At 39.1% G+C, this 14,136-nt stretch overlaps 2 protein-coding genes across 5 annotated transcripts in view; both read left to right on the top strand.

Annotated features, from left to right (window-relative positions):
• LOC103504147 (sodium/hydrogen exchanger 8) overlaps positions 1 to 14,136 on the top strand; it is a 30,725-nt gene that overhangs the window by 3,074 nt on the left and 13,515 nt on the right. The window contains exons 8-11 of the mRNA XM_008468622.3: positions 2,502 to 2,554; positions 2,627 to 2,692; positions 3,092 to 3,136; positions 9,126 to 9,178. Coding sequence (XP_008466844.1) covers positions 2,502 to 2,554; positions 2,627 to 2,692; positions 3,092 to 3,136; positions 9,126 to 9,178 — 217 coding nt within the window. The remainder of the gene's footprint in view (positions 1 to 2,501; positions 2,555 to 2,626; positions 2,693 to 3,091; positions 3,137 to 9,125; positions 9,179 to 14,136) is intronic.
• Positions 3,145 to 7,866, top strand: LOC127151047 (uncharacterized). 4 transcript variants are annotated; one of them, XM_051090362.1, is made up of 2 exons: positions 3,145 to 6,071; positions 6,157 to 7,866. In XM_051090362.1, exon 1 carries the CDS (start codon positions 3,453 to 3,455, stop codon positions 4,203 to 4,205), a length of 753 nt encoding a protein of 250 aa, XP_050946319.1. In that variant the 5' UTR covers positions 3,145 to 3,452; the 3' UTR covers positions 4,206 to 6,071; positions 6,157 to 7,866. The 4 variants fall into 4 exon arrangements, with proteins under 4 accessions (XP_050946319.1, XP_050946318.1, XP_050946322.1 ...); XM_051090361.1 differs by having other exon boundaries at positions 6,144 to 7,866; XM_051090365.1 differs by having other exon boundaries at positions 3,145 to 6,939; positions 7,109 to 7,866.

Here is a 14,136-nt window from a genome sequence, read left to right as displayed (position 1 = left end):
ATTTCAAGCATATGGAATCTATTTAGTTAGTGTTTGCTCTTATTTTGCTAAAGGAGAGCGTTTAAAATTTCAGACGGACTTATGAGTTGTCTACTAACTGCTTAGCACTAATTTCCTTACCCTCTTTGGTTGGGCATTCTAACTGTTGTAGGAAGAGATTGAAGACGAGTATTGGGTATGGAACTTGCTCTTGACAAAGAACACTTTCAAAACTTGAAACTGGGAATGAGCTGAATTTTGGCTTTACTGAAAAATTATTTAACCTAAGTCTGAAAAGCAAACAGATAATTGACTGTGGGTAGAGTAGAGTGCTTGAGTGTGTTCTCCTCAAAATCTTGTATTGTCCTCACTTGCTGAGCACTTAACACAAAAGCTAATTACGTTCAGGATACTAAATGTCCTATAAACAAAGTAAAAATTTCTTCTAGTCCCTGCCACTCGGGGATTTTAATTTTGTGGAAGTCAAAAAGAAATTACCTACCCAACTGTTCCATTCAGTTGAACCTGATAAGTGGATATATACACATATTCTGAAAAAAGGAAACTAAGGATCAAAACCACCTGTTTTAGAGTTATAGACGGCATGTGAATGCTGGACAAGGCTGCTAACGGTGTTTGGTTTAGAGTTGTGGTTTTCTCAGAGCTCTAAGGACAACATTGCCCAGTTTTATTTGAAGGGATAAGAATATTTGAGTCAAAATGATAACCGTAACAAGTTTTTAAAAAAACTGGAATCTTGATATCTTTTGGGGTCTCCTTGTATTTTTCCTAGTTCAGTTTTACTTTTATTTGAACAAGATACAAACTTTTTGTTGATAAGTGAATATAAAAATGTTCAAAGATATGAACTCCTGTGAAGACTGAAAAGAGATATATAAACAGCATAAGAAACATTCTAAGCATGGCTCTAAAGGCACCCCAATTAATTTTAATGTTAAAAATCCTTGTACATGACTAAGTTGAACCACTCTTCCCAACTCTTAACTACACCACCAAAATATTTGATTCCATTTATCTCATAACTCTGAAATGATTTTCTTGACTTCAAAAACCCAAACCAAAGAGCACCCTCGGGAACACAAGAAGCTTCTATAGCTGGAAGTATCTTCTACAGCACCAAAGAGGGCACCATTGAGCATAATCCAAATAAGAAAACCGATCTTATTTGCTCTTTATTTTCGTATATCTTCAAAATATTTTTTGATTTCTTGATTGTTGTTTTGTTTGGTTTGGCAGTACTGCTTATTTGAGTGAGTTTTACAGGCTACTCTGAGAGATTCTCCAAAGATTTAACAATAAACTCGCTGTAACATCAACCATCCATTCCTAAGAAACTTTTAAAGTGCTCGATCTCATTGCTTCCAGATTATCCAATAATGATGTAGACACAACAATTTCAGCATCCCACAAAAGTCATCAAGTACCAATCTACCAACTAAGGAAACATCCCAATGATTAAGAAAATGATAAAAGAAAAGAGAGATAAAGAAAGAAAAATGAGACCAAAGATCCATCCTGAATAGTTTCGGAGAGCATAGTTTTGAAGCTTGCCAAAATAAAATGTTTCCCTTACCAAGGTTCAAAAAAGTAATCTCTTCCAACCTCCATTGTTTTAGTATATTGATATGAGAACGTGAGAAACAAATATTCTTCTTTCTTTTTGCATGGCAATCATTTGGCAAGCAAATTTGTAAGGCCATAAACACTCTACCCCTTTGAATGCCACGAAATTATCTTTGTGACTAAATTTTTAGCATACAAGGAAATAGGAACAAACTTTATCAGATCATAACATTTTGACTTCAATGAACCATTGGATCCCACTTAATTTTAAATAAAGAAATCCCAGGACCCTACTTCCTCAAAGTATTTCAAGAAATCAATTCTGGTAAGTCATTGACAGGTCCATTGAACTATTCGATATTCGAATTGACCTCATTGTGAGGAGCCTCTAAAGTAGCTGATGTCGTTACTGCATATATTAGTTCATAAACCCCCTTCATTATATGCCTCTTCAATATTCAAATAGCTTAGCGCTTCAGTTGCCAAGTAATTTCTCTCTGATCCAGTGCTACTCCTTCTGAAATCAGAAATCTCGTTGAATTGAATGAAGTCTTCCTCCAGAGAAAGCTGGAGCTAATTGGAATAGCTTTCTCTGAGCTCCTTTTGTTTTGGTTGGTGACTCTTTTCCCCTCCCTGTTGTTTTTTTCTTTTTTGGTTTCTTGAATACCACAATGTGCCGAGATTGATTAATTAATTATATGTTTCTTAAGACAATCAAAGTATCATTCTATTGAAGGACTCTTTCTGCTATGTGTTTCTGTTGATATATCTCTCTTCTTTCTTTCTTTTTCAAGAATTTAACATCTTTTACCAAACTGTTATCAAGAATATTTATGGAAGCAATATTTCATATTGGTTCTCTTCTATCATTTATTTTGTTTAATTCTTCTGGGCTCTTCCTCTTCTCTTTCATGGGATTATTGTTCTGTTCATGATAGGCTCAAGAGGGTGCTGATGTTTCGGGTGTTTTGACAGTGATGACTTTAGGAATGTAAGTTTATTTGCTTGATTATACACATTCTGTACTTCGAGGCTATATTTCCTGATTGCAATCTATTACTAGGTTTTATGCTGCAGTCGCAAGAACAGCTTTTAAGGGTGACGGTCAACAAAGCTTGCATCATTTTTGGTATATGATGTTTTTGTGATTATTATCTCCTCTTTATCGTATCAATAAAATGCTTATCTTTCACTGTTCCAGTGATTCATGCAACATGAACAGATTCTTCTTATGTTCTTTGATGAATTTACTACGCTGACATGTCCATTTTGTGATATGTGAGAGTGATAAATACTAATAAATAAATATGGATTAAATTTCTTTTATTTCTAATAACCATCATAAATAACCTTGGTTATGACTCTTATATTTGTGATGGAGAAAACATTTTGCCTTAGTTATATATTAATAGTAGAAAATTTCCTCATTTCACATACATATGTATGTTTGTGTATATTGACAAGGTAACATCCTATTCATTTTACTTGCAAAAAAGGATTGATATTTTATTTGAATGATCTTTTCCAGGGAAATGGTTGCTTACATAGCGAATACGTTAATTTTCATATTGAGGTGAGAGCTTGAATTGAACATTCATATTCTGCTTTTCTTTAGTGGTAATAGTAAGGTTGGCGTGAGTAGATGCATCATTTTTATTGCTTGGTTGGTTTATGAATTGTTAGAATTATTAGAATTAGTGGGCTTAGCCCATTGGGAAGATTTACCCTAAATATTCTTTCCTTTTTTTTATCTCTTTGTACTTTTCTATTTATTCCCTCTTGTACCTATTGTATGAATATCAGAAAAATAATAAAACTAAAAATATCGTGGTTTTTCTCCCGGTTCTCGGGTTTCCACGTAAGCCGGTTTCTTGTTTATTGCTTTTAATATGGTATCAGAGCGAAGCAACAACGAAACCCTAGAAAAAACTTTAGGAATCACCCGAACCAAAACAGCCGCCGCCGCCGTGGACACCACCATGGAAAAACTACTCCAACGGATTCAGACGCCACCTATCTATCCAATGGGCCAACCCTTGCCACCGTCTGCACAACCTTCCGGCCAAAAACGACTTCACGTGCCGCCGTCCATTAATCGCATTGCCCATCCCATCCGCTTCTATGCGTCGTTGTCTGTCTCACCCTTCCGGTCATCCGCCGCCACACGCGCTGCCGGACAGCAACCTTCAAAACTGTCAAATCTGTACAGCAGTGCAAATCTGTCCGTTGACTCTTTACAGCAACCTTTCTTCTATAGGAACGGGGATGACCAACACCATAACAAATCGGGGATTGAAGCGGGCGAGTCATTGGCACCCTCCCGTTATGGACAGCCATATGTTCGTGGTCTCGGGATTAATCAAACCTACAGGAGAGCTGTTTTTGAAGTTAGTACATCCTTGGCAGAGACCGATCTACCGATGTATTCCAAGAACCCGGTAATTTCGCTTCCTCATGTGCCTTCAAATTATATAACTAACTCTGTTGCCTTTAGTGCTCAATCCTTGACCCATGATAATGGGAAACCAATCCTCGTTTGTGAGCACTGCAAGAAACAACGGCATACCAAGGATCAGCTTTGGAAACTCCACGGTCGGCCCCCAAAAGGTAACAAACGTTCCTCCAACGAGCAACAGAACTAAGGGCGTACCGATGTTAGGGAGACTGCTAGCTCCTCTCAGCCATTGGCCCTACTGCTAGTCAGATCAGCTCTCCTACTCTAAGCGCCATTGCTCAATCAGGTATCCCTTGGCCTTATTAGTGTTGATGGGACGAATCCCTGGATTTTGGACTCGGGGGCCACAGATCACTTGACAGGTTACTCTGAGCACTTTGTCTCTTATACCCTTGTGCCGGTAATGAGAAAATCTGGATAGCCGATGACTCTTTAGCCTCGATTGCTGGGAAAGGACGAATAGTCCTCTTTGACGGTTTCTCCCTCCAGAATGTTTTGCATGTGCCTAAGCTTTCTTACAATTTGTTATCTATCAGTAAGATCTCCCGTGAGTTGCACTGTAAAGCTACTTTCTTACCGGAGTCTGTTTGCTTTTAGGACTTGAATTCGGGGAGGACGATTGGCACTGTCCAGCATAGCAGGGGACTTTACATCCTTAATGATGATACTTCCGGTAGTAGTATCTCTACGACTAGTTTACTGTCTTCCTATTTTAGCACCTCTGAACATGACTTTATGTTGTGGCATTTTCGGTTAGGTCACCCGAACTTTACGTATATGAAATATTTGTTTCCCCATCTATTTCTTAAAATAGATGTCTCCTCGTTATCTTGTGATGTGTGCATTCGGGCAAAACAACATCGTGTTTCTTTTCCCTCACAACCATATAAACCCACACAACCGTTCACCCTTATCCATAGTGACGTTTGGGGTCCCTCCAAGGTCACCACCTCATCTGGGAAAAGGTGGTTTGTAACCTTCATTGATGAACATACCCGTCTTACCTGGGTCTACCTTATCACCGATAAATCTGAGGTTTCCGCTATTTTCCAAAACTTCTCACACCATTGAAACACAATTCCATAAAAAAATTGCTATTCTTCGGAGTGATAATGGTCGGGAATTCCAAAACCATAACCTTAGTGAATTTCTAGCCTCTAAGGGGATTGTTCACCAAAACTTATGCGCCTACACTCCTCAACAAAATGGAGTGGCCGAGCGAAAAAATCATCACCTTTTGGAAGTAGCCCGTTCCCTTATGCTTTCCACTTCCCTTCCTTCATACCTGTGGGGAGATGCTATTCTCACAGCAGCTCATTTAATTAATAGAATGTCTTCTCGTATCCTCCACCTTCAAACTCCCTTAGAATGTCTTAAAGAATCCTACCCTTCTACTCGTCTTGTTTCAGAGGTTCCTCTTCTTGTGTTTAGGTGTACCACTTATGTTTATAGTTTTGGCCCTAATCAGACCAAATTCACCCCTCGGGCTCAGGCTTGTGTGTTTGTTGGGTATCCCCTTCACCAGCGTGGTTATAAATGCTTTCACCCGCCGTCCAGGAAATACTTTGTCACATGGATGTTACTTTCTATGAGGATCGACCCTATTTTCCCGTTAGCCATCTTCAGGGGGAGAGTGTGAGTGAAGAGTCTAACAACACCTTTGAATTTATCGAGCCTACTCCTAGTACTGTGTCTGACATTGATCCTCACCCTATAATTCTACCTACAAACCAAGTTCCTTGGGAAACATATTACAGGAGGAATCTCAGAAAGGAAGTCGGGTCCCCTACCAATCAGCCACCGGCTCCAGTCCAAGACTCCAAACCTCCTTGAGATCAAGGTATGGAAAATTCTACTGAACCTTGCACTAACAATACAATGAATGAGAATGACAGGTCTGATGTTGCTGTTCTTGAAAATGTGGAAAAAAAGAACAATGGTGATGAGACTGAGGTCAGAACAGAAACCAGTAACAATGAAGCTGAACGGGGTCATACAGGGAAACTTGAAAAGTATGATCCTTCTCTTGATCTTCCTATTGCACTGAGAAAAGGTACTAGGTCTTGTACAAAGCACTCCATATCTAATTATGTGTCATACAAGAATCTCTCACCACAGTTCATAGCTTTTACTGCCAGCCATGACTCTACCACAATACCGAAAAATATTCATATTGCTTTAGAGTGCCCTGAATGGAAGAATGCTGTCATGTAAGAGATGAAAGCTTTTGAAAAGAATAACACTTGGGAGATCTGCGCTCTACCCAAGGGACACAAGCCTATGGGATGCAAATGGGTGTTCACTCTCAAATACAAAGCAGATGGAACACTTGACAGACACAAGGCGAGGTTAGTTGCAAAAGGATTTACTCAAACCCATGGTGTTGATTATTTAGAAACTTTTTCTCCTGTTGCTAAGTTGAATACTGTCAGAGTCCTTTCTGTTGTTGTAAACAAAGATTGACCTCTATATCAGCTGGATGTTAAAAATGCTTTTCTGAATGGAGATCTAGTAGAGGAGGTCCATATGAGCCCTCTGCCTGATTTTGAAGTCTAGTTTGGTCAACAGGTTTGTAGACTCCAGAAATCCTTATATGGTCTAAAACAGTCACTCAGAGCATGGTTTAACAGATTCACTACTTTTGTTAAGTCCCAAGGCTACAGTCAGGGACACTCTGATCACATTTTATTTACAAAAGTTTCCGAGACAGGGAAGATTGCAGTTCTGATAGTTTATGTGGATGACATCGTTTTGTCGGAGATGATCAGGCAGAAATCAGTCAACTTAAGCAGAGAATGGGTAATGAATTTGAAATCAAGGATTTGGAAAATCTGAATTCCTTGGAATGGAGGTGGCCAGATCTAAAGAAGGCATCTCCATGTCTCAGAGAAAATACACCCTTGATCTGCTAACCGAGACAGGTATGTTGGGATGTCGTCTCGCTGACACTCCTATTGAATTCAACTGTAAACTAGAAAACTCTGATGATCAAGTTCCAGTTGATAAAGAACAATATCAGCGCCTCGTGGGTAAATTAATTTACTTATCTCATACTCCTTCTGATATTTCCTTTGCTGTGAGTGCTGTCAGCCAGTTTATGCAGGCTCCCTAGAAGGAACACATGGAAGCTGTCAAAAGAATTCTGAGATATTTAAAAACGACACCTGGTAAATGGTTGATGTTTAGAAAGACAAACAAAAAAACCAATGAGACATATACTGACTCGGATTGGGCAGGATCTATTGTTAACAGAAAGTCTACCTCCGGTTATTGTACCTTTGTTTGGGGCAATCTTGTAACTTGGAGGAGTAAGAAGCAAAGTGTTGTGGCCAGGAGCAGTGCTGAGGCCGAATATAGAGCTATGAGAGTGGGAATATGTGAGGAAATTTGGCTCCAGAAAGTCTTGTCTAATCTTCATCAGGAATGTGAAACTCCATTGAAGCTCTTTTCTGATAATAAAGCTGTTATTAGTATTGCTAACAACTCAGTTCAGCATGATAGAACTAAACATGTTGAGATTGATCGGCATTTCATCAAAGAAAGACTTGACAGTGGGAGCATATGCATTCTGTACATCCCTTCGAGCTGACAGGTTGCTGATGTCCTCACCAAGGGGCTTCTCAGACCAAACTTCGACTTTTGTGTTTGCAAGTTGGGCCTCATTGATATTTACGTCCCAACTTGAGGGGGAGTGTTAGAATTATTAGAATTAGTGGGCTTAGCCCATTGAGAAGATTTACCCTAAATATTCTTTACTTTTTTATCTCTTTGTACTTTTCTATTTATTTCCTCTTGTACCTATCGTATGAATATCAGAAAAATAATAAAACTAAAAACATCTTGATTTTTCTCCCGGTTCTCGGATTTCCACGTAAGCCGGTTTCTTGTTTATTGCTTTCAATATGAATAATCCACCTCTTTTCTGTGTTGACATGCTAAAGGTGAACATGTTACTTGTTGATTGCATGGAAATTATCCTTGACTCAATTAGTTGATAACCTTGTGAATGTGATATGATCTAATAATTGTGAATGCTTAGTCATTGGAGCTGTAAGCGAGAGTGATTTAGCATATAGATTGTTATATGTGATGCTTAGAATTTGTGTGCGTAAAGAAGAAGCAGTCAAGCAGATAACTGAGGGTAAAAGAGTGTAAGCGTGTTGTCTCAAAATGTCCATATTTGTACTTTCATGGTTTTTCTTCTTCCTGTCTCCTCTTCTCTCCTCTCCTGTGTGCTAAATGTCTTCTACCTGATCCCATGATTTCTTCAGTAGTTTTGTGGGACGTTTTTTGGGGGTTAACAGTGAAAACCATCTTAGTGATGATGGTCCTCCAGGGATGCTTTTCGGATCAAGTAGCTTCATATTTTTCAAAACAGAAGTTTTATTTTCAAAGTACTTGTATGAAGGCCGACATGAGCATAACTCGGCGTAATTGGCATGTCCTCTTTTTTTTGAAGTCGAAGGTTCAAATTTCTATACCTTACATTTGTTGTACTAAATAAAAGAGAAACCACCGGTATGACCACTTCAAGAAAAGGCATTCTTTTATATCCTCACCTTCACTCACTTGCTTAAGATGTCTTATTCTCACTTATTTGCTATTGCACAAGATATGAGTACGAGCTTCTTATTCATAATCAAAATCTCCTTAGGGGCTTAGTAAAAAAAACTAAATAAATTCTAGTCCTTTTGGAGCCCAAAACTTCAGATATTTTTTTGGAAGTACCAACTCCAAAGATTCCTTTTTTTGTTTAGAGGTTTGAAAATATGTCTTTTTGTAGAGCCTGTCCTACTTTTTTACATCATTTTAGTACTTTATAGCTCATGACCTAGCCCCTTTTCATTTTATTTTCAATGCTGTCGTAAATCTTCCTACTCTTCCCAGTCTAATACATAAGCTAGTTGGTTCTGATGGAATAAAATCCATGAGTTAGTCCATGTTACTTCTTGCCTTCAAAGCAGTTGTAGAATGCAAGAGTTCCCATAATATGTACTTTAATTCCAGTCTCTTATTTAAATTTTCTTCACTGTGTTCAACAAATTGTTACTTCCTGCTTAAGAGTTACCCCAGTTACAAATAAAATAATAATAAGTTTCTTTTGCAGTGGAGTTGTTATCGCTGAAGGTGTTCTTGGAAGCGAAGGAATTCTTGATAATGGTAAAAATATCACTTCAAAAATGTTTTCTTTTTTCCTTTTCTGACAAATAGAGATATAATTCCCACATGACTTGGGAATTGAAGAGGATGGTTATGATATAGCTCACTCATATCAAGCTCAGTCACTACCTGATTTAATAAGCCATCTTGTGCTCAAGTGTAAACTCTGTAAACTGAACAGGAAAATCATCGTACACTCGCATGTTGCATGTCCTCCATCCCAATGCATCAGAACTTCCAAAATAGCGGCTCCTGTCTTCTGCAAACCCAAAACCTTGATTGGAACAGCATGCACTTGACCTGCACCAGCCTTTCTGCTGTCAGGAATTGTCTATTAACAACTAAAAACTAACAACAAAAGAAAACTACAAAACAACTACAAATATTACTTCTAAATAATCTGTATCGATCAGAAATGCTTAAAAAAAAATGAAGGATGTTTGTTAAATTGGATGCATGAATATCCCCGGCTATGCTTTTGCTAGTCCTCCAATATTATTTAAATATAGTAGAAGAATTAAAAAGGATAATATTGACCAACCACGCGAGAATATAGGAGAGAATATAGGAGGAGATCTCTCTCATTAATTTGTTAGCAATGCAGAATTAAAGGGAGAGAATATAGGAGGAGATCTCTCCCGTTAATTGGTTAGGAATGCAGAATACAAGGGAGGGAAGATGACGGAAAAAAAGGAGAAATTATTCCAGAAAAATAGAGGCTGCCTTTGTCCGTGCAACAGGAGAAGCAGAGGGTTCCAGTATTTTTATTAATTGTTTTTGTCAATTTCATTATTGCAGTTTGTTCCTTAATTCTTAATTCTTCGTTGGGTCCTTGATTGGTGTGCGTCTCAGTACTTAGAAGTTAGGTTTGAATTATTTGATCTTCTGTGATCAAATTTCTGCAAGGAATTTCCTATTTTCTAAATTGTAATTCGTTGGGGTAATTCAATAAAATAAGGTACATCTTAGTATCTTTACAAATTGGTATCAGAGCCTGAAACCTGGGATCATAAACGACAATGACAAGGAAGATGGAGGAGAGGATGGAATTGGTGGAGCAAGAACTCTAGAGGTTGCCGATCATTGATGAGAACTTGTCACTGTTGATGAAAAGCATTAAGGAGATGAATTCTCAAATCGATAAGCAACACCAGCAACAGCAAGTAATTCTGAAGTATATTGAAGGGATAATCCGTGATAATTCACTGGCAGGGAAGACGATGGAGAGCTCTACTAGTCATACGAAGAGTGGCGATACAATGTTATCTGAAGTTGCTAACGACTCAAAGACGAATAAGAGACACGAAGACGTCAAACCTCTGGATCGAAGTAAGTTCAAGAAAGTGGAGATGCCAATATTTAATGAAACTGATCCTGACTCGTGGTTGTTCTGAGCAGACCGGTTCTTCAAAATCCATGACCTGACTGATTCGAAAAATTTGACAATAGCAGTCATCAGTTTTGATGGCCCTGGATTGGTATCGTTCGAATGATGAGTTGGAAGCTTTCAAAAATTGGGATGACTTGAAGCACGGATGTTAGTACGATTCCAAACCATTCGAGATGGGACGCTAGTTGGTAGATTCTTGTCAATCAAGCAAGAAACAACAGTTGAAGAGTATTGTAACAAATTTGATAAGTTGTTGGCTTTGGTAGTATTTCTTCAAACGGTGGTGTTAGAGGAGATGTTTATGAATGGGCTTAGCCCATGGTTGAAGATGGAAGTGGATACTCTGGGGCCCATTGGGTTGGCTCAGATGATGAATCTTGCATTGAAGATTGAGAATATGGAGATGGTTAGGAGAGAGTGTGGGTTGAGTAGTGCATATGGATGGAAACCAAAATTCAGTTTACCTAATGTAAAGAATACCCCGATGACGCCTAACGAGACACAAAATGTGGGAAGTTGGCCGATGAGAACTATAATATTGAGAGGAGTTACTGCAGGGGAGAACCGGCGAGAAAGTCCAATGAAAAGACTGTCCGATGTTGAATTTCAGTCACGGAGGGAAAAAGGATTATGTTTTAGGTGTGACGAGAAATACCATGCCGACCATAGACGTAAGGCTAAAGAACAAAAGGAGCTCAAAATGCTGGTGGTAAGGGAGAGTGGAGAGGAACTTGAAATTCTTGAAGAAGAATTTTAAGATGCTGAAACTGAAGTTAAGGCCATTGAAGTCGAGAATGTGGAGAATCTGAATATTGAGTTATCCAGCAATTCGGTTGTAAGGTTGACCAACCCGGGAACGATGTAGGTGAAAGGGAAGATAAAGGGAGAAGATGTAGTGGTTCTTATTGATTGTGGGGCTACCCACAATTTCATTGCTGAAAAACTGGTCACTGCATTAGACATACCAACAAAAGGTACGGCCAATTATAGAGTGATTTTGGGATCGGGTACTACAGTAAAGGGAAAAGGCATTTGTGGTAGACTTGAAGTAATGGTGGGTGAATGGAAAATCATAGATAGCTTCTTACCCTTGGAACTAGGTGGGGTAGATGTTGTCCCTGTTACGCAATGGCTGCACTCTTTAGGAGTCGCTAAAGTAGATTGGAGGAACTTGGTGATGTCTTTTCTACATGAAGGGAGGAAGATAGTAATTAAAGGAGATCCCAACTTAACCAAGAAGAGAGTTAGTTTGAAGAACATGATGAAAATGTGGGGAGCGGAGGTTTAAGGCTTTCTAGTAGAGTGTCGAGCCTTAGAAGGAGGGTTGTCTGCGGAGGAGATTTGTGATGAGGAAGTAGTATCAACCGTTGAAAATACTATCTCCCCTTTGCTGAACCGATTCTATGATGTGTTTGATTGGCCCGAAAAATTACCTCCAAAAAGGGACATTGAGCATCACATTTATCTTAAAAGAGGCACAGATCCGATCAATGTGAGGCCAAATTGGTATGCGCATCACCGAAAGGAAGAGATGGAGAAGTTAGTTGACGAGATGTTGAAGTTGGGCATCATAAGGCCTAGTACCAGCCCGTATTCCAGCCCTGTATTGTTAGTAAAGAAGAAGGGTGGGAGTTGACGGTTTTACGTGGATTATAGAGCATTGAACAATGTAACTATTCCGGATAAATTTCCAATTCCGTTGATTGAGGAACTTTTTGATGAACTAAATGTGGCCAACATGTTTTATAAAATAGACTTGAAGGTTGGTTATCATCAAATAAGAATGCATCCGGGAGATATAGAGAAAATTGCTTTTTGCACTCACGAAGGTCACTATGAATTCTTGGTGATGCCATTCAGGTTAACCAATGCTCCGGCTACCTTCCAAGCATTGATGAACCACATATTCAAACCCTACATGTGGCGTTTTGTGCTAGTTTTCTTTGATGATATTCTGGTATACAACCGGGACTTAGAAGAGCATGTGCAACATTTAGAAGTGGTGTTAGAGATACTCCGGGAAAATGCACTTTATGCTAACCTTGGTAAATGCAGCTTTGCCAAGGGGCTCGCATAGGATATTTAGGGCATTTCGTATCTGAGAAGGGAATAGAAGTTGACCCAGAGAAAATAAAAGCCATTAAGGAATGGCCAATTCCTACTAACGTTCGAAAGATTTGAGGATTCTTGGGGTTGACAGGTTATAGGAGATTTGTCAATAACTATGGCAGTATTGTTGGGCCCCTGACGTAGTTATTGAAAGCGGGAGCTTATAAGTGGGCTGAAGAGGCAAGTGAGGCATTCGAAAAACTAAAGATGGCTATGATGACCTTGCCGGTTTTGGATATGCCTAATTTCAACCTACCATTTGAAATAGAGATAGACGCCTCAGGATTTGGTGTTGGAGCTGTTTTAATTCAGACCAAAAGACCGGTAGCGTACTTCAGCAAAACCTTATGTGCGAAGGACAGAGCAAGGCCGGTCTATGAGAGAGAATTAATAGCAGTGGTGTTTGCAGTACAGAGATGGAGACCGTATTTATTGGGGAAGAAATTTACAATAAAGACAGACCAAAGATCATTAAAGTTTCTATTGGAGCAGTGAGTAATTCAGCCCCAATATAAAAAAAGGATTGCTAAATTGCTGGGATATTCGATTGAGGTGTTTACAAGCCAGGTTTAGAGAATAAGGTTGCTGACGCACTGTCAAGAGTCCCTCCCACAGTGCATCTAAACCACCTTTCAGCTCCAGCCTTGTTGGATTTGGCAATAATTCAGAATGAGGTCGAAAAAGACCAGGCCTTAAGGGAAATCAGAAGAAAAATAAATGAGAAAAAGGAGAAAGTTCCAAATTTCTCCTTGCAGCAAGGAGCATTGCAATTCAAGGGGAGGTTAGTTCTTTTAAAGACTTCTTCTTTATTACCGACAATCATGCACACATACCATGATTCAGTATTCGGAGGACACAGGTTTCCTACGCACTTATAAGAGGATAGCAGTGGAATTATATTAGGAAGGTACGAAGAAAGACATCAAGAAATATTGTGAAGAATGCTTAATCTGTCAGAGGAACAAGACTTTAGCATTATCCCCGGCAGGGCTGTTAATGCCACTTGAAATTCCAAATGCAATCTGGTCAGACATTTCAATGGACTTCATAGAGGGGTTACCAAAATCAGCAGGATGGGAAGTGATTTTTGTAGTGGTGGATCGGATGAGCAAGTATGCACATTTCATAGCCTTGAAGCATCCTTATACAGCTAAGTCAGTAGCAGAAGTTTTTGTAAAAGAAGTGGTCAGATTGCACGGCTACCCTAGATCCATCTTTTCTGATTGGGATAAGATTTTTCTCAGCCATTTTTGGAATGAGATGTTTAAACTGGCAGGGTACTAGCTAGGCTGCACAGGAGCTCGGCATACCATCCACAATCTGAGGCCAAACCGAAGTAGTGAATAAGAGTGTAGAGGTCTATTTGCGATGTTTGTGGGGAGAAGCCAAAGGAATGGAGTAGCTGGTTGCATTGGGCATAATATTGGTACAATACAACATACCACAACTCAATTGGTGT

The sequence above is a fragment of the Cucumis melo genome, chromosome 9 (assembly GCF_025177605.1).
Source record: "Cucumis melo cultivar AY chromosome 9, USDA_Cmelo_AY_1.0, whole genome shotgun sequence".
NCBI lineage: Eukaryota > Viridiplantae > Streptophyta > Magnoliopsida > Cucurbitales > Cucurbitaceae > Cucumis > Cucumis melo.
The sequence above is the reverse complement of the archived record's forward strand: the minus strand, read 5'-3'. Positions and strand labels throughout refer to the sequence as shown.

Bases quoted from the DNA above. Each gene is read 5' to 3' on its own strand.
- LOC127151047 (XM_051090362.1), top strand. From the start codon at position 3,453: ATGGTATCAGAGCGAAGCAACAACGAAACCCTAGAAAAAACTTTAGGA.